This window comes from Mercenaria mercenaria, chromosome 10 (assembly GCF_021730395.1).
Source record: "Mercenaria mercenaria strain notata chromosome 10, MADL_Memer_1, whole genome shotgun sequence".
Classification (NCBI taxonomy): Eukaryota; Metazoa; Mollusca; class Bivalvia; order Venerida; family Veneridae; genus Mercenaria; species Mercenaria mercenaria.
In genome coordinates, this window is record NC_069370.1 from 77,327,397 (window position 1) to 77,348,976 (window position 21,580).

Consider the following 21,580-nt stretch of genomic DNA (forward strand, 5'->3'; position numbering starts at 1 on the left):
TAACGGTACTTTCTCTTTGATGTCATTCATTCCGTTCTGTTTATGTGACTATTTTTCTTTTTATGTGACTGTTAGAACAATAGAGAGAACAATGGGGGAGTCACATAAAGACCGTTTCGTTAGAACGTCCGTTCGTCCGTCCGTGCGTCCGTCCGTCCGAAGTTCGTGACGCGCCTAGCTCAAAAAGTATTCGATATGAATTTATGAAACCTTGCATGGGTCTTTATCATGATATGAACTTGCTCACCTTCAATTTTTCGTCCTGCTCCGCTCCCTATACTTTTAGAGTTATGGCCCCTGAAATAGTCAAAAATGCACATTTTCACCTAGCTCAAAAGGTATTTTATATATAGATTCATGAAACCTTGCATAAGTCTTAATCATGATATGGCCTTGCGCACCTCCTATTTTTTATTTTGGTCTGCCCCCAGTTTTCAGAGTTGTGGCCCCTGAAATAGTCAAAAATGCACATTTTCACCTTGTGACACGCCTAGCTCAAAAAGTATTTGATATAGATTCATGACACCTTGCATGAGTTTTAATCATGATATGATATGAACTTGCGCACTTTCTATTTTTTATTTTGGTCTGCCGCCTATTTTCAGAGTTATGGCCCCTGAAATAGTAAAAAATGCACATTTTCACCTTGTGACACGCCTAGCTCAAAAATTATTTCATATAAATTGATTAAACCTTGTATGAGTCTTTATCATGATATGAACTTGTGCACCTTCTATTTTTTGTCTGGCTCCACCCCATATTATTAGAGTTATGGCCCCTGAAATAGTCAAAAATGCACATTTTCACATTGTGACGCGCTTAGAGCAAAACGTATTTCATATGAATTGATTAAACCTTGTATGAGCCTTTATCATGATATGAACTTGTGCACCTCCTATTTTTCATCTGACTCCTCCCCTATTTTCAGAGTTATGGACCCTGAAATAGTAAAAAATGCACATTTTCACCTTGTGACGCACCTAGCTCAAAAAGTATTTAATATAAATGGTTGAAAACTTGCATAAGTCTTTATCGGGATATAAACTTGCATACCTCTTATTTTTTGGCTGGCTCCATCCTCTATTTTTAAAGTTATGGCACCTGAAATAGTAAAATAATGCACATTTTCACCTATTTATGTGCCTAGCTCAAAAAGTATTTAAGGTAAATTCATGAAACCTTGCTTGGATCTTTTTGTTTGTAATGCTCATAGCTCAAAATATACGGCCTAGAATAATGAATCTTTTTCATAAAATGTTTGTTTAGGCTAAACCACATTAACACTGCAAACATTTGAATTATTGCCCCTTATTTGTGACAAATGTACTAGTGGGGGCACACCCTGTGTCCTACAGACACATTCTAGTTGAATATCTGTATGTTTCCCTCAAGTTTTGTAATTATTATTATTATTATTTGTTTATTCATTTTCAAGAGAAAGGCAATAATGATTTTATAGTAATTCCGTCAGCAAGGATGTCTGAAGTCATTTAAAGAATTAAAAGAAGTTTCAATATCGGCTTATAAATAAACAGTTACGAGCACTGCTACAAAAACAAACTGGCGGTCATTTTGTTTCTATTGCAAAAAAAAAAAAATCAAAATGGAGGATACACTAAAATGGCTGCCTCCATAATCAGCCATTTCTTTTTTAAATTTCATTCTGCCATATCTCCTTCACTAGTGGTCCGATTTTAAAAATTATTGTCAGGTATTTCTCGCCTTTTCAGCAATTTTCAGCAACAAGTAAAATAACATTATATACAAAATATGAAAGGTTTCGCATAAGAATAATGCTATTAGGTCACCTCACAATTATGCTTAATAATTCAAGTTATTAATTCATATCAGGGATACATTATAGATATAAATACTTGATATCACAGGAATTCTCAGTCAATGCGATTTTAGGGCATTAAACTTTCTTTTAGAAACCTAGATTTTTTTCAACTTTTAAGATTTTTTTTAAAGATGAGAAAAGGAACATACAGCATATCCGTAAACTGAAAATAACAACAAGGTTACGATTAAATCTCAAATATCTAAGTAAACTTACCATCACATATGTGTTTCGGTATGATCTACCTAACCCGTAAAAATTGCGGCATCATTTTGAAAGATATAAACGCTAAATGTCGCACTGCATATTCAAAACTGAGACATATGTTTACTTTTTTTTTTTAATTTTATTTCATGTAATAAACTTGAATTTTCAATAGCAAAACTAGAGCTATCACTAAAGGTGATGAATGTACCCCCCGCATGCACTGACACAGTACATTGCAATTTGACGCACACAAGATTGCATAATTATGTGGACTGTATGTATATAGACTGTATGTATACATAACAGTGCAAATGGTAGGCAATATAATGCCTCCTTAAGGAGGTAACCGGTCTACATCTGTAAACAAAGGTTTTTATATATCAAAATGTTCGTAAGGAACTGTAGATTATAGAACTGCTTGATGCAGTTGCAATTTCTGTGGTAGATTCCCGATATTCAAGATGGCGTCCAAGATGGCCGCCAAAATAGATAGGTTTACATTAATTTACTTTTCCGTGTAAAATAATAGCTTATATTGTGTAATTAAGCTGATACTGACTGGATAGTAAGATATAAATAAGAAAAATGCAGTAATATAGAGAAAAGAAACAAATAATACTATAATTAAGGAAGTTCAGGCCCAAAACAAACAGAAATAGTACATTTCATAAGGGTTTCCAAGCGATTTTGCTCTGTATGTATCCAATATTGCATAAATATATTAACTATAGGTGGTCCCTTTTAATACTTCTTAAACATTTTTGATTTATGTTACAAAACATACATTTACGTTCTCAGCTGGTTATTTATCCGTGCATTTGACATAGTTATTTCTCTTATTACCATTTTTGCCATGAAAAAATCTGAGAAAGAAAACAACTATAAAGTATAAGGCGCATAAATAATTTCTTGTAAGGACAATCTTCTTTTAAGATGTACTGTCCATATGTAGATTTTGAACTGAATTTAAGAGTCATAACTTGTTCATACAAAAGTGGTGGTGTATATGAACAAAAACAAGAACACCTCCGTTTTCAGACAATTAAAGGTATGGCATCCTTCGTACGAAGTACAAATGCAAGTCATATGTAATTCATATAACTCTAGAAACTAGTACATTTATACAGAAACATTGTATAAAAATCCAAACGGTCTAGGAGGGCTTGATTCAAATCAGTATTACAGGCAATTCAAAACCACCAAACACCTCATTAAACTAAAAAAAAATTAGGTTATCTGATGAAACATACATCAACATCATTCTTGACCTCAACCAGGCAACTAGTAAAATTAACTCGGAATGCATTGGTTAAGCAAACATCCCGAATAAACAGTTTCAGTCTGTTTTTTTTTTCCGGAGTTTCTGCACTCTCACTGACCCAACTATGTAAGAATGCCCTTAGAAAAACCAAATACCCAACTATGGCTGATATTGTCTTTGACCCCAGAGGTATCCTGAAACTTATCCAAAACTTAAAGGCGGATCAGGCTGTTGGCCCAGATTTGATTAAGCCCATTGTCCTGCAGAAGCTCCGATATCCTTGACATAGTATTACTGACTTTTCAAAGATCCCTAAATATTGGTCAACTCCTATCGGAATGGACGAAGGCAAATGTTGCCGCACAGTTTAAAAAAGGTGATACTAGTGACTCCGCAAACTATAGGCCCATTTCTCTAACGTGTGTTCTATGCAAACACTTAGAACATATTATTGCTTCTAGCCTACCCGCACACTTCTCAAAACAAAATGAGCTGTAACACGGGTTCCGGGAAAAACGGTCCTGTGAAACCCAGCTAATAGAACTTGTTGATGAAATATCAAGGAATCTTTCCTCAAGAAAACAAACCGACCATATCCTACTAGACTTCAGTAAAGCCTTCCACAAGGTCAACCACCTTAAATTATTATTCAAACTCCAAGAACATGGTGTCCCCAAACAAATCGTGACTTGGATCAGGTCCTTCCTAATAGGCAGATCCCAGTCTGTCGTGGTTAACGGTCATATGTCTGATCAAGTCCCTGTTACATCAGAGGTCCCTTAGGGCTCTGTCCTGTGATCCCCTGCTCTTCCTACTGTACATTAACGATCTCCCTGGTACAGTCACCTCCCAGGTACGGTTATTTGCAGATGACACAGCCATGTGCCTTGCAGTTTCCTCCCTCACAGATTAATGATCTTCTAAACTTAGAAACTTGGGGAAATGTGGGACATTGAGTTTAACTCCAGCAAGTGCCAGGTCCTTCACATCACACGTAGCAGAAAGCCCACCCAGTTCCCCTATAAACTACAAGGTCAAACACTGTCCCAGTTAAGGGTGCAAAATACCTTTGTGTCGACATAGCCACGACCTCAGCTGGAACACACATATCAACAGAATAGCAACAAATGCAAACAGAACACTAGATTTCCTTAAACGCAACATCAAAACAAAACACGAAAACATCTAAGCACTATAATACAAAACACGGGTCAGACCACAGTTAGAATAAGTCCCATCAATATGCCACACACAGGTTAACATACATAAGCTGGAAATGGTCCAGCGAGACCCAGTCAGATGGGTTACAAATGATCATTCATGATACAGTAGCTAGCGTAACGAAACTACAGAACACCTAAGGCTGGAGCACACTTGAGAAGAGACGTCTAGACTCCAAACTTGTCATGTTCTACAAGATTTATCACCATCTTGTAGCCATCCTGCTTCCAACTTACAAAGAAGCCCCAACCAGGTTCACCAGACAGATGCACCCCCTCAGTCTCCGCCAAATTCATGTCAACAAGGACTTCTTTAAATTCTCCTTCTTCCCTCACACCACAGTCCTATGGAACAGGTTACCCCAGCATATTGCGACTCTGTCTGATCTTGAATCCTTCAAGCAGGTAGTGGCCCTGTTCCAGTATTAAATATAGCAGTTGTTTTTAACCTTCTTTTACTCTAGATCTATTACTGTTTTTAACATTTTAACAATCATGCTATGCCTCATAGTTTCACTATGTCTGGAAGACTTCTTCCAGTTTAACTTTTATTCTTCTCTAATACCCGGCGTGCACCCTGCCCATAATACTCACTAGAGGCGTGAGGCAGTAACCATAGATAGATAGATAGATTTGGTAGCACATACACATTTTAGTGCATTTCAATAAGATATATACAATTTAGCACTCCTGTAAATACATAAGTCTCCATATACAGAAATTTAATAATTTTGGCGGCCATTTTGGATGCCATTTTTAACATCAGTTATCTACCACACATGATGCAACTGCATCATGCAGTTCTGTAATCTAGAATGCATTTCCAAAAGACAGTATTGAGTATTTTTTAAAGGCATTATAACATTGCCAGTTTGTCCACAAAGTCTTGAAACAAAAATCTTACTCAATTTGGCAGCCATCTTGAACGCCATTTTGGATATTAGTAATATTTCATAAAAATAACTCTTTTATTATCCTCTTGACAACATAACATACATTTTAGTGTATTTCAGTAAGATGTATACAATTTAGCACCCCTGTATATCCATAAGGCCCCATATGCAGAAATTTAACAATTTTCGGCGGCCATTTTGGACGCCATCTTTAATATCAGTTACATACCACACATGATGCAACTGCATCATGCAGTTCTGTAATCTACAGATCCTAACAAACATTTTGGTATATAGAAACCTTTGTTTACTGAGATAGACCGGTACCTTGTCAGATATGCTTAGGTATTTGCAGTAGTAACAGTATAGTAACAGAAAACAAAGTCCCATAACTATGCAGAATATTTATCTAAAAGAATGTAACATGCACCATGCACAACTAGGGTTGGTACTGATCACTTGTGTGAAGTTTCATTAAATTGTGTGCAAGGGTTTGGTAGATTAGGCACGCACAAGATTGCATATGCAGACTGTATGTACATAGTATGTTAACAAGAAACAAAGTCCCATAACTCTGCAATTTTTGTCGCTGAAAGAACCTAACATGCCCCATGCACAACTACTGTTGTTACTGATCACTTGTGTGAAGTTTCATTAAATTGTGTCAAGGGGATGAGGAGAGATGGTGCGCACAAGATTGTGTCTATGTATATAGTATAGTAACAAAAAATCAAAGTCCCATAACTCTGCAAATTTTTTTTCTGAAAGAACCTAACATGCCCCATGCACAACTACTGTTGTTACTGATCACTTGTGTGAAGTTTCATTAAATTGTGTCAAGGGGATGAGGAGAGATGGTGCGCACAAGATTGTGTCTATGTATATAGTATAGTAACAAAAAAACAAAGTCCCATAACTCTGCAAATTTTATTTTCTAAAAGAACCTAACATGCCCCGTGCACAACTACTGTTGGTACTGATCACTTGTGTGAAGTTTCATTAAATTGTGTCAAGGGGATGAAGAGAGATGGTGCGCACAAGATTGTGTCAATATATATAGTATAGTAACAAAAAAACAAAGTCCCATAACTCTGCAATTTTTTTTCTAAAAGAACCTAACATGCCCCATGCACAACTACTGTTGGTACTGATCACTTGTGTGAAGTTTCATTAAATTCTGTCAAGAGGATAAGGAGAGATGGTGCGCACAAGATTGCGTCTACGGACAGACAGACAGACAGACAACCTGAAACCAGTATACCCTCCCCCCCCCCACACACACACCCCTTACAACTTTGTTGTCGGGGGGTACAATAATGCGGCGTCAGCTTAAAGCCCTACGGAAGTCACACTCCTACATTCTTGTATACTTTTTCGGGGGCAGCAGGCATGTTAATGCTATACAAATAATGTTAATTGCTGGTACATATAGAAACAGGGTCGCTTACCTGAGTTTCACAGGCTGCTTGAACAGTTTTGATAGAGAGCTACGCAAGAAAAAAAAAGAGAGACTACTTCGAAAAAGGGCCAGTGTTAAAGTTTTCAGTAAACAAATACGGTTGCTGATGACAATTTGTTTGTGGAATAGGAGTGGGGTTGGGGAAGGGGGTGACTGTTAACAAAGGAATCTAAGACACAGTAAAATAATTTTCTTTGTATGTTATGGCGGGGTGGGGTTATGTGTGGGGGTCGGGATGGAGTAGTGAGGGGAGATAATCAAGGTAGGGAAGAGGAGGATGTGTGCATTAATTTGTGCTTAATTGTCTTTCAAGAAATCTGTGTCATCCGATGACAAGTATCATACATATTCCTATTAGAAAAATATATATATCTTGAACCTGTCTTTACTGGAATTAATCACTCATACTGGGCTGAGCCTGGCTAGTTTAGCGTATAACTTTTATAGAAGATCACTTAATTTTCATCATATATTTGGTGATGTTTAGTTTTAATTTTATGACACCTAATTAAAATACTGTGGTATGTTTGGAACATACACTTATTTTTTTTTTAATTAGAATTATCTCGAGCGATCGAAATACAATGTCCTGCGATCAAGATAAGATGTCTTGAGCTCGAGATAAGATGTCGTGCGATCGAGATAATAAGTCGTGAGTTAGATATAAGATGTCGTATGGCCGAGATAAGATGTTGAATGATCGAAAAAAAGATGTCGTGATTTCAATATAAGATGCTGTGTGATCGAGATAATAAGTCGTTATGTAACACGTCGTATGGTCGATATATGATGTCGAGCAATAGAGATAAGATGTCGTGCAATCGAGATCAGATGTCTTGCTCCCGATATAAGATGTCGTGCAATCTAAATAACATGTCAATCACTCGGGGATAAAATGTCGAGTGCTCTCGCAATAAGATGTCGTATACTCGACAGATAATGTCAAGTGCTCCCGCAATAAGGTTTCACTTGCTCGAGATAAGATGTCGAGCGCTCGAAGTAAGATGTTGAGTGATTTTAATAAATTGTCGTGCGCTCAAGATAAGATGTGATGGTCTCGAGACAATATATCATGCACTCGAGAAAAGATGTCATGCACTCGAGACAAGATATCGTGCTGTATATATAATATGTCGTACGCTGGAGATAAGATAATGAGCAAGAGTGTTATGATGGCCCTTGATCGAACACCTATGTTTTTCAGATTAAAGTAAATATGAAACCAGTCCAGTTCTATAACGGCCGTGATTTTGTACAAATCGAAAGTGTTAGCAGTCTTAGTTAAATGTTCACACAACATATTTTTTACCAATACATATAGAAAGACTAAGCCATGTTCAGTTAACTGTTATGGGTGAAAATGAATTCTGAAATCAAACAAGCTTTTTTAGACAAGAAGATGTTCAAAGTATACTATTTTGCGACAGTTAGCGGTGGTGGCGACATATCAGTGGTGTGACATTTAACTTTGCCATAGTTATATATGAATCATGTCATTCTTTCAAATCACTTTTAATAAATGACAATATGTGTGCATCATTTCTATCTAGCTCTTGATGTTTAAATGTACTTTTCAGTTATGCCAATTCCTACACCTAGCCCATTATCTGTATTGAGCGACAACTGGGTATATGTAGCTATAGGTTGTGGGGCACTTGTAGCCCTGGGTGTTATGGCAACAATAGTATTGGTGACAAAGAAACGGTAAGGTCAACATGATTACGTAATCATTTAGTTAAAACAATCGAAATGTTAACTCTTTAAAACTAATAAACTGTAGTTTATTTAATGAACTATATGCATAATAGAACATGATAATTATAAAAGTATGTTTAAAAACATGTTTAAACAAGACGCGCAACATTCATCACTACAAAGTTCGTCAGAATTATTGAAATGCTTGCAAAACTGCACATTAATAGTTTAGATGTCATAGATAATTTCATCTGAGTCAGTATTGAATTTGTTCTTCATTTATTTCTCCTAGTTCATAATATTAGATTTAATTATTACCTTAATTCCAAAACAGGAGGCAAATTGCTAAACGCAGAAGAACCGCAAGGATGTCTACACTCCCTGATGAAAAAGTTCTAGAGGAAGCGCAGCGCCGACAGAAACATAAAGGTGGTATATTTTATATATCATCACACTTAGACCAGCATCTGTAAATATCTCAACCCATTATATAAAAGTACTTTTTCCATATGCGGTTTTCAAGTGTGCATTTAAATGTAATACAAATAAATGTAATACAAAATTGACTCAAAGGTCTAATTCTAACTATCCTGCTCAATGTTCTATTTTCATGGTTTCTGAGGTTAAATGCATTAATGAAGAAATAATAAATTATGTTTCTTAGCAAATATCTTTTTGTCATCAAATGAGACCCACTAAATGCGATACAATATTGAACTAAAGGTAAGATAAAATACGAATTTTACATATTCGGCTCAATGTTTCTTTATGAAGATTATTATAGGTGACTGAAGTAAAATGGAAGCTTTATAACATTTAATTGTCTAAATCATGTTATTTAGCAAGTATCAGGTGACTCGTCAACAGCATATTTACACTTTTTTCCGTAGTATTCTTATGCAATGACATCCAATTGATAGTTATTTATCTTCATTCATGGTATACAGTTCTTGCAAAGACCCGGTACATTCTGAAAGTAAATATCTTTGACCATGTAGCACAATATAATTTTTTACATGATTTTTATATGATTTACAAGTCTACAGTGTATGATATATGAAAGGTCTATACTCAATACATGTTTACTAGACTTTATTTTTAATTTTTTTATCTAATGTCATGTATTGAAAAGCTATTGAGAGAAGCATTGGGCCTCTGCAAATAGTTCTGGCTTGTAATACTAATGTAAAATGATTTTTATAAGCTACTTTAAAGACAATAAATCGGTATGTTTTAGCCGAAGGTGCAGGAGCCAGACTGACCCAGTTGTTTGTTGAGAACCCACTTGCCAGATTTATGAAGTACCGAAGTCATGGTGGCGACTTGATTACCAAAACACCTCTGAGAGAGATCCTTGGACGAGTTATTAAAATGGACGAAAATGACTTCGGCCGCGAATTTGATGTAAGTGTAAACTTTTTGTTGTGTTGGGAGACCTATGGAGTCAGACTTCGGAAAAGGTTTATTTGTACTTTCAATTATTATAGCAGTTTCCTCGTATAATAAACAAACTATTCGTATATTAGAATGATTTCAGATGTTAAAAAATGACTTATTGTATACCAATAGGATGTGGTTAAAAAATGAAAGTAACTGATAGAGCATACTCTTGTAAAGAACAGTTTGATATGAATTGTATCATTCTCTGTCCGTTAAAAAGTTTGTTTTTGTCATTATACCGTTTGAAGGTGCCCTAATATTTTTGTTTGCCCTTTTTTTACATTGCTATGGAATTGCAGCAATGTAGTTGCGATTTGAAGGTGATACGTTCTTGGAACGTGGATTTTTTACCTATCCTTGTTTTTTATATCTCAATGGATATTTTGACATGACTTTGTGTAAATATCGCCGGTCTGAAGTTTGTGCTTTATTACTAGTCTGCATTCGTCACGTGTACGCATTGTTTAAGAAAAAATGACAAGGAAGTTAAATAGGAAGACATGTTTTTTTAATGTATGCAACAACGCATTCAGCCACCCTGCGCATTATTAGATATACGTGAAAAGTTGTAATGGGAATATAAATCACAGAGGTAATAAACATTATTCAAACAAGGAACACAACAAAACTTGAAAAAAAAAACATTTTAAGATTTATTTATTTGTCATGTTAGTCATCATATAAGTATATAGTTTCATTATAGATATTTATGCAAGTAATAATAAATAGAAAGTAAGACACATAATGTCTTTTTCAGGAATTTAAGACCGGTTTGACGAAATCGCACGAAGCCTCAAGGAAAATCGACAATCTTGCCTTGAATTTCTTCGGTGGAATATATCCATGTAAGGCTCAATATATGAACCTGTTCTATTATACATCACTAAAAAAACAGATTCTTGAATAAGTATTCCTTATATTTAAAATTCCATAACTTTCATTGCGAAAATGAATTCTTACATAAACTCCAGGTAGAATAACGAACGGTATCTGGCCACATTTGAATAGACCAATTGGGCATTTTTGACAAAAGACGTTTGAGCTACTTTCATTCTATTTGCATATTATATGGGAGCGGTGGTCTAGTGGCTAAAGAGTTGGCGTCTAGACCCGGGGCCCGTGGGTTCAGGACCACGCCTTCTCATATGACACATGTACTGGTTTTCTATGGAAGCGGACAGTTTGGTAAGAAAACTCAGTCTGTGTAACGTGAGGTTATAGCATGTTCTTGTTCTTTATAAAGTTGCAATTTTATTTGTTCAAACGTAAATGACTTGGAGAAGCAAAATTTCTGTGAACTATTTCGTTAAAACGACACACTTGTTTTTTGTTTAAGATGACGAGAATCGCGTTATTTTGAAGCATTCGTTTGATGAGGAAGATGTGAAAAGAAAATCGAAAGGAAAACGAGGTATATTGAAGTCAGTTCATTTCACGACATTTCGCCCTAATAGGGATTCTACATACGAAGTGTTAGAAGCAGAAAGTAAAAATGAGAACCAGAATGAAGCCAACGCCAAACGCAGAAATAAAGGCGGAAACGATCGGTCAAATGGATACTCAAGTGTTGTCTTTGATATAAAAGATGAAACTGGCGCTGATGGGCTACAGAAAGAAGACAACAAGGAAGATGTTGACGACTATGCAACTGTTGATATAAGTGGAAGTGGTAAACCTTCACCATCTGGTAAAGAAGACGAACCAAGTGATTATGCAAAAGTTACTTACGGTGACAAAACCAAATCTCCTGCAGAAGGCGAGCTGGAGGATGACTTTGATCATATAAACAAGGATAAAAATGGTGAAACAGCCAAGACAGAACAAACAAAAAATGACGAAACGTGCGAATATCCGGTAGTTCACAAAGATAAAGATGGTCCCTATGATCATATAGGCGGAAATGAAAGCGGCGCGTCATCACACACAGATCAACCAAAAGATGACGACCAGTGTGATTATGCTGTTGTTCACAAAGATAAAGGCGAAAGGAGAAATTCTGACAATACAGACGATGAAGATGTCAGGAAACGCAAGCCAGAAATAACAAAGGAAAATGATGGAAGCGTGACTATTAGGAAGGATTATATAAATGCGTCATTCATTAAGGTATGTTCGGGGATTCTTCTGGAAACAATATTGATAAAATTTCGATCACATTTTTCGTAATACATTTTATTTCAATTAATTTTTATACGCCCATTTCTGAAAGAGCGAGGTGTATTATGTGAACACTCGTGGCGGTGGGCGACGGGCAGGCGGGCGGTCAGCATCCAAATCATGTCCGCTCTCTAAGTAAGTTTTCATCGGATCTTCACCAAACTTGCTTACACTGTTTGCGGGCATAATATCTCGGCCAAGTTTGATAACCAGACAACTCGCCCCAGGCACTCTTGGATTATGCCCCTTGAATTACTCGGAAAACCGCGAATTTAGCCTTCTCCGCACTTTAAGTCAGTTTCCACCCGATCCTCACCAAATTTGCTGGCAATGTTTATTGTCATAATATATCGGATAAGTACGATAACCACCTAAATCGCCCCAGGCACTCTTGCATTATGCCCCTTGAATTAGGCCGAGTTCGATGACGGGCGTATTTTGTGACAGTCTGGCGCTCTTGTTGAATACTATTTTATAATAAGTCTGTGTCATACTTTATAATAGGAACGTGTTGAGTTTTCTGGATTTCTTTTCCATACATCATCATCAAGTTATTTTAGTGTATGTGCTAAATTCTTTCGTTTATACGTCATTTGTTCTTGACTCATGTTTTCTTTTAATAGACAGACACTGTTTCTGTCACCAAACAAAAATGATTGAAGATATCTTGCTTTAGGACCCTGTAATCAATTATGCAGAACTTTTAGAAAATATTCATTTCATAACTTGGTACTTCACCTGAAAAATAGAATGTAATTTTAAACCTCTGTAATAGGTAGTCACTTATTTTTTGAAAAATTTTCATAGAATGGTTGTATGTGTATTTATCACTCAAAAATAAATATCTTCAGGTCTCACAACAAAATGACATGACACTTTCATACGGACATTATTCTATCGGACATTTAAAGTCCAATTCGGTTGTGTCACTATTCATGTTTACTTAATGTCAAATTTTTAAAAAAATACGTTATTACTGTTTTTATAGACGACCTTGCTTGCTTATTATACCTATCATGTTAGAATTTCAGTAAACAGAGATAATAACGGCCTTCACAGCTCGTGACAGCGTCAGGCTTCAGGCCTGCAAGACATACCCCGTAAATCATAATTGTTCCTTTCACGCTAATTTGTTCTGTTAACTTGATTTAAAAAATAATTATTCTCCTTTCAGGGATACAATCAGAATGAAAAATACATTGCCGCACAAGGTACGTAACTATGATTTTGTTTGAATATACCTGTCTTGTGCTCCTAGCTGTTGTTTAATCAAGCTTTTGTCTGGCTAGGCTGGGTTCATCTAAAACTGTATACGACAAGACCATGGTTTGTTTCCCGCAGCCTTATATGTCCAAAATTGATTTACGGAAAAAAACTAGTACCCCCAACCCCTCTTAGCTTTTATTCATAACGTATTTTCTCTACCACAAATGAAAGTATTAAGCAGTCACCAACAAATGGCTGTTCAAACATTTTGAAATTAGAGTTGCTCAAATCCAGTGGCTGCTTTATACAGGGTCCGGCTATGACGAGTTCAGTTATACGTTTATTTGGATTCGCAAGGAACTGTTGTACATGATCGGCATGGGGTACTCTCCTTTATATATCTTTCAAGTTAAACCTTTAGCCTTCTAAATTTCTAAAATGGACTGGTCCACCATTCAATTAGGGCAATACCATTTATTCTTAGAAGGGTTGTTTACTGAAAATTTACTGACTGAATATACAAAACAGTGTAGACAGGCTGCACATCTGTGCAGGCTGATCTTGGTCTGCACTGGTTGCAAAGGCAGAATCACTTGCAGTCAGCAGGCTAAAGGTTAACAATGTAAAAGAACAATGGCCAGATCAAGGAAATGTAAATGTCGTTTCAGACAAGTGTCGTTAAAATCAAGTTATACTATGTTTAGTTTTTGTTATCATTTCAGCGCCGTCGAAATTGACTGCGAATGATTTCTGGATCATGGCATGGGAACAGAAAAGTAGCTTTGTCATCATGCTGACAGAGATCCCAGAAGAGGGAGTATGTATGATTTTCTTAGTGTGTAAAGCTCACATCGGGTAAAGTACATGTAACGTAATGACATGTTGTCTTTCATTTTCTCCCTGGCTATTACTGTCACATGGCTGTAGGCCTATCTTTGACTTACTGACACATGTAGATCTATGCGTTATTGAACCAGTTTGTTATTACTAAGCATGATATTTTTTTTTTACTTTGTATTGGTAATGTCAATATGCTGCACTGTCCATAATGAAAGCCTTTTTTGTTACAAATAGTTCGCTCTATTATCCAATTACAAGTGTTTAATGATGAGGATAATGTATGTTAATGTTATCACTATCTATGCACGATGGGCGGTTATACGTCGGGCGTAATAATTTCACGAGAGCGCAGCCCGAGTGAAATTATTTGTACGACGTATTACCACCAAAGTGTATAAATAGTGTTAAAATACGGTTTTGCTATAACTTATTTCGATTCTAATACCCCGTTGATCTAAAACAGTAGATAAAATAGACTTTGACTCAATGCAGACTTGGAGCGCCGGTATAAATTACAGACTCCGGTATATACCGGATTCAAGCAATTTGAACTTAAAGTACTTCAAATGTATATATTTTGTAACCATGGTGATACTAACCCTAACTTTTAGTCAGTATATCATACATATTATACACTAAATGCGTGCGAACATGCAATAATTTGCGTATTTTTGCCGTGTGATCCAATTCAGAATCACTTCCAGGCATGCGCAGAAGACCGCTCCAACTCTGCAATGAGCTACATCGGATAAAATATAGGAACGCTCCTTCTTGGTCGCAACAAAAACTGTACGTCACCGCACGTTAATGTGACGTAATTCTAGCGTAAGATTGTTTTAACATTGACAAGCATATTAGAATGTAAAGAGATGCTGATGTAGATACCAAATGATATACCTCCTGTGTCAAGCTAAATATTCTTAACATTACAGTTATCTCGCTGCGAAAAGTATTGGCCAGATCTTGACAAACATGAGACATTTGGTGACATTACGATTACATGCTACGATTGTAATCAATATGCTGACTATACTGTTCGACTACTCAAACTGAGCTTGGTATGTATTTTACTGTATTCCATTAGATCTATAATTACATGCTACAATTGTAGTCAATATGCTTAAAATACTCTATTTTGACAACTCAAACTGAACTTGTTAAGTATTTTAAACCATACCAGAGTGTTACAGTTAAAAAGGTCATGGTCATACTTGCGTACATGTACATTACGTATTCTCAACATAAATGTGAGGGCAGCATCAATAATCCAGAAAACTCTGTTTACAATATTGTAGAAGAACGGTCATGAGAGAGATATGGTACACCTTCAGTTCACTGCCTGGCCGGAGGAGGGCTGTCCGGTATCTGCTATTGACTTCATACAGTTTCATCAGAAATACAGATCTTTGACTAAAGGGCGTCACGGAATGGGCGCTACTATTGTACATTGCACGTAAGCAACTGTTTTAGATATATATTGTATATTGTCAGGTTTCATGTCTTACACGTACACTTCAACAAAAGTATGAATGTAAGTAAGCTAGTATCTATACAAATGCGTTCAGATAGTAGAGCATGTTGCTGTTAGACAGAGCTCGTTTATTTTGAGTTAACAAATGGCTTTTGATTATTGAATTTAAAGTTTATATGAAACTTTTCTTGTAAATTGTCAAGTGCAAACGAACAGAAGTCGATTTGTATCAACAATTTTGTCGAGCATGTTTTAAAATAATTGTTTTCCTAAATAATTTTTTTATACATGTAGATCTTATTTTCTCATTTAGGTCGTCTCCAAGAAACAATGTACGCAATAAATTGAATTCTTGGTATGCTGTAGTCTACAAGCATCCACAAATTGCTCTTTTATGTATAAAAACAGAAACACGAACGACAATTCTTATTTCCGTAAATAATGTCAAGTTCATAGAAATCGACATATGAGCTGCGCCATGAGAAAATCAACATAGCGCGTTTGCGACCAGCACGGATCTAGGCTAGTGCGCAGTCTGATCAGGATCCATGCTGTTCGCTAACGTTCTCTAATTGCAATAGGCTTTGAAAGCGAACAGTATTGATGCGCAGGATGGTCTGGATTCATGCTGGTCGCAAACGCAGTATGTTGGTTTTCTCATGACACGGCTCATATATGCTTTCATTAAATAAATTTTTGTCTAATGTGTTGCGTTTCATGTTTACCTATTCAATGTGAAAGTATCTGATATTCCAGAGCCGGAGTGGGAAGAACTGGTGTATTTATTGCACTGGACATTCTCGTAGAAGAAGGCCTGGATACACTAAATGTGGATGTGTTTAAGTGTGTTGTTGCACTGCGAGAACAACGTGTGGATATGGTGCGCTCCATTGTAAGTGTCATAAGAACAGGGTAACAACCAACACATAATGCTATCTCTCATGAATGAAATACATAGAAGTCTTTTGATGATAATTCATCTTTATGTAGTGAGTGAAAAACACATATCGATATAATATTAATAGACAAATCATTATTTGTGATAATAAATGATGAAAGTATGTATCATTTAAAATGGTATCAGTCAGCGAAGACTATGAATGCAATATTTCGATTTATATATCATTTGCAACTTGACATCATTTTCAATTTCAGATATCCTAGTAATCTTGTTTCAGTGATGTTATAAATACTTTAATAATCATATAATAACGAATCTTGTCATATTATGATTCACAGGACCAGTATGAGTTTTTGTATAAAGCTGTAGCTCAGACGTTTGCTTTAGAGGCACAGCCTTGTCATAAAGTGAGGTTGCAAGACAAACTTACTGAGCTGAAAAGGTTTGATCATGACAGTGGAAAATCAAAACTGGAACTTCTTTACCAGGTTAAACGTCAGATTTTCTTTAAAGATATATTATGCACATCTTTCACTAAAATATTTTAGCATTAGATATTAACTTGAAATATGGAATATCCTCATTAGATGTATTTATCTTGGCTAGTACTAAAAGTTACTGCGCCAGTAGCCAGTACAGACGCATTCACAGTTTACTGTAATGTTGTAACAGACATGGGTTACATAACTGCCAGTTTAGCCAGGGTAGTGCAAAGTGATAATGTGGCTACATATACATTTATGTTTATTGTGTACTATCTTTAATCTAACATCATACTTTTTATATATGAGATGTGTTATTTCGTGTTTACATACATAGATGATATATGGTATTTGTTCTTTTTTAAATGAAAGTTTAGAAATATTATTTACCAAACATTGATTGGCCACTGTTAGAAGTTCAGATGCGACGGACTTATATTACGAGGGGACAGTCCAAGTGGTATAATATTGCTCATCTGAACGAAAAAAACGATGCTTTGATTCAAGATAAAATCACTGCCTGAGATATCAAGGATTAATGGCAGAATTTTGGAAAACGTTAACGACAAAATTACCAAAATTGCAAACTTTGTTAACCGGTACATTGTATATTCCTTTAACCGCAAGTTTAAAGAAGTCGACACAGAGAATTGAATCAGTTCATAAATGATTTAATGTTTGGTATTTATATACAGAGCTTAAAGGCTTCCTTGGTATTGGATACTGCTGAAATAGCGACAGTTGATGTCCTTCAAGAAAGGAAGAGCAAGGACAGGCCAACAAGTGATGTACCAGGTATGAAAGTGTAAAATTATTTGAACCAAATCTCAAAGCATTAGGATAATACCCAATATGAAAATTTAAGGTCCTTGAACGCAGATACTTCAAATCAAAAATGGGGCCTCCGTGGCCGAGTGGTTAAGATCACTGACTTCAAATCTTTAGATCACTTGCCTGTCACCGATGTGGGTTCGAGCCTCACTTGGGGCGTTGAATTATTCATGTGAGGAAGCCATCCAGCGGGCTTACGGAAGGCCGGTTGTTCTACCCAGGTGCCCGCTGGTGATGAAATAATGCACGGAGGGTTACCTTGGGTTGTTCTCTTCAATAAAAGCTGGAAAGTCGGCATATGACCTATATTTGTGTTCGCGCGACGTTAAACCCAACAAAAAATTAAATCAAAAGCGCGTAGCGTAGTAAATCTATGTATGTATGTATGTATGTATGTATGTATGTATGTATGTATATAGACTAAACAAAGAAAGGAATACAAATGGATCACCGCCAAATATATTTGAAAGTTACAAGGCAGTTTAAATTAAAATTATCTCGTATCGACACTTAAATAGTATGTGTCTACACACAGATACCAATCTCATTATACTTAGATTTTCTTCTTTAGTTCAATTATTTTGTCATTTACTACCTTTATATGGAACCATTTTGTGTTTATAATGTTTCAGATGTTCTCTTCAGACCTGATTTACCGCAAAATATTTACATAAACGCAGTCATATTTGAGGTAAGACAGTCAATTGGCGGACAGAAAAATTTATACTTTATATAAATGTGTGATTTCCATCAATTTCTAAAGCGTCTTAGAAGTTAGGTTCAGACCATTGCAATGTAAATAAAATCAAATCGTTAGCATCTTATCATTTGAATGATAATAAACTTGTAACGAGCAAACTCGGCATTCTCATAGCATTATGTGCATGTTCTCCACTCGTTAGGGTACATGTGCGTGTCTTTTGAATTCGACCTATAGAATATGTACATTGTAAACTATTATGTCATCTGTACCGAAACCAGGGAAATTATAAAGAAAATAATCTCACCAAAAAAGAGATACTGTTAACTTCTGAAACTGAAATATACAATAATTATAAATGTTCGTAGTGCGATATTCCGAATAAGTATACATGTGACCGTTTGTTCATCAACAGAAACGACCAATACATATTATGTTAGAGACCATACGAAGAGCTCTTCCCTTACTTTGAATTTAGTAATGGAATTTATAAGCGCACCGGTAACGAGCAAAATTGTAAACAGTTACAGAGACTAGTATCTAGTTATACCTTAAAGGCAATGGCTCCATATTTTCAAAAAAACTTACTTGTTCAATATCTGAATTGCATGTTATTATTATATTTATGCACTATAATTAAAATATGATTTGTAAATCTAGTCGCTAAGGAAGAAAGAGGCTATAGTAGCAACGCAAATGCCAACACCGGACACACTTCATGATTTCTGCCAGTTACTGGTCTATCATCAATGCGCCACGGTCATCATGCTAAACCCAATAGACCCTAATGACAAGGTACATATTTCTGTGGTTGTGATTTTGTTCCTGTCTGATTCCGTGATCAAGTTTTGAAAGTCAGTAAGATAAAATTGCTTGCCTTTCACCTCTGCGGATTCAAGCCTTGATCGGGCTTTCATGTGGGGAGTCCTTCTGCTAGCTGTCTTTCGAAAGAAAGCAGATCTTCCAGTGTGCCTTTTTTCCCAAATGTATCTTACTCCAACAACTGATGCTCGAAATTCGCAGTACGACCTAAACTGTGTCTATACGACGTATAAAACAAGACAGTTACTTTGTTAAAAAGAATGCTCGGTTGATTATTTCTAAATTATGAATGCATGTTTTCTTATTCAAATATGTGTACCTTATATGTTCTTGAAGCTAATTTAAGGTTAAAAAATATAAATGTCCGAAACTGACTGTAATTCATTATCGATAATATTGTCACAACGTCTTTTTAAACTTAGAAATGTTCCTTAGCAACGTGAGACTCGCATGTAACCCTTCATAAACATAAACGCATTCCTTAGCCTTAGAAGTGAAAGAGTGTTTCAAAGGGTTTCTACATATACCTTTCTTTATATATTAAAGTGTGTACCTGGATAATGTGTTTAAAAAAAAAACATTGTAATCTGCATTTTAACTAGGTGTTATCCTACGATATACATGTATATCTGTTTGCTTTTATACTGCAATTTCAAATGTTATAACATTCCATGTCACTGTATTGCTGACTTTGTTTACAGTCAATTGGAACATACTGGCCCACGGCAAAGACGCCAGTGGTTGCTGGTAAGATGATTATTTCCCAGTTAAGTATAGAGAAGGAATCCGACTATATTATCAGACAACTCAGAATCCACACTCCTGAGGTTTGTGTTCATCCCTCTTTCATGTGTTTAAAAAATACATATATAATATTTTCTCGAAACGTTTGTTTCAATCCACTTTTAATCTCTGCTGACAAATCTTGTGAGGAGACTGCTCCATGGGGCAGACATTTTCTTTCAAATTAGATCAGTTTCATAACTAAACTAGATCGTGCCTATCATATTTAAGTATCTTTATCAGCACATTAACCGTATTAACAGTTAAAACCGGACCTTATTTTTGTGTCATGGAAACGCTTTGAGCTTAAAGGCGTATGCTAGATAAAATTTTCACGAGGCAGAAATCGCATGACGCACCGATTACGACACCGTTTCCGGTAAAGTTTATTTTCAACGCTTGGTCAAAACTAGTCGAAATGGTAGTATGTACGTTTCAGGACGGCATGATAACTTTTGACTATCACTCTCCCGTTACGTTCATGCTTATTTTGAGTATTTCTGTAAGGAAATCCGCAATCAAAACGTACGTCAGATAAAATTTTCACGAGGCAGAAATCGCATGGCTCACCGTTTCCGGTAAAGTTGCATGGTTTTGGATATTCGGACAATCGCCGTGTTTATTTCTAATGCGTGATCAAAACAAATCCAAATAATAGGATGTATGTTTCGGGACAGCGTAATAACGTTTGACTGTCACAGTCCCGTCACGTCCGAGCTTATTGTGCGTATTTATGTAAGGACACCTCCGATGAAGTTTGTTGGGAACGTTTTCTGGTACGTGTACATATGAATGTATTTGTAAAGATAAAAGGTCTGATAATGAATTTATGTCGACATTAAAGCATACAATTGTCTCGCTGATATTTTTGAACGTAAGTTTTGTGTTTTTGTTTCTGTCATTTCAGTGTCATCGGCTGAAACCGGTGTCGAGGTAGAAATCTCCTCGCACTTTTTCACATATTACCAACGATTTTAGTCTCAAATTTAAAATTATGAGTTACATTTGACCCATTTGACGTTTCTTTATGAATATTTATTTGTAATCTTTTGGAGTCTGATCAGTATTTATGACTACTTTGGATTTATAATGTTTTTTTTTTCTTTTTATTTCTCTGCATGAAGATCACAATCCAGTATCATAAAGGGGTAATAATTCAAAATGAAAATGTGAAAAATCTAATTCATTGACCACCCTTTTTCTTTTTATATTTCAAAAGTAAACATTATATAATATTCTGCTATTCTTGCAAGTTTAATAAAATTCCTTTATGTAGATTTGGAAATTTTAACTGCTAAAGGAAATATACAATATTTCATAATTATGATGCTTTTTTGACTTAGAAAACAACAACAACAACACACAAGTGTCA

The 21,580-nt window shown here is 35.8% G+C and overlaps 1 protein-coding gene across 1 annotated transcript in view; it reads left to right on the forward strand.

Moving 5' to 3' along the window:
* The window catches only part of LOC123561072 (uncharacterized), a 97,718-nt gene that overhangs the window by 68,466 nt on the left and 7,672 nt on the right, over positions 1-21,580 (forward strand). The window contains exons 5-19 of the mRNA XM_053516549.1: positions 8,458-8,584; positions 8,910-9,004; positions 9,813-9,979; positions 10,773-10,860; positions 11,352-12,121; positions 13,347-13,383; positions 14,101-14,195; positions 15,151-15,276; positions 15,514-15,671; positions 16,446-16,581; positions 16,929-17,078; positions 17,768-17,867; positions 18,536-18,594; positions 19,264-19,398; positions 20,127-20,252. Of these exons, the coding sequence (XP_053372524.1) occupies positions 8,458-8,584; positions 8,910-9,004; positions 9,813-9,979; positions 10,773-10,860; positions 11,352-12,121; positions 13,347-13,383; positions 14,101-14,195; positions 15,151-15,276; positions 15,514-15,671; positions 16,446-16,581; positions 16,929-17,078; positions 17,768-17,867; positions 18,536-18,594; positions 19,264-19,398; positions 20,127-20,252 (2,369 nt within the window). The remainder of the gene's footprint in view (positions 1-8,457; positions 8,585-8,909; positions 9,005-9,812; positions 9,980-10,772; positions 10,861-11,351; positions 12,122-13,346; positions 13,384-14,100; positions 14,196-15,150; positions 15,277-15,513; positions 15,672-16,445; positions 16,582-16,928; positions 17,079-17,767; positions 17,868-18,535; positions 18,595-19,263; positions 19,399-20,126; positions 20,253-21,580) is intronic.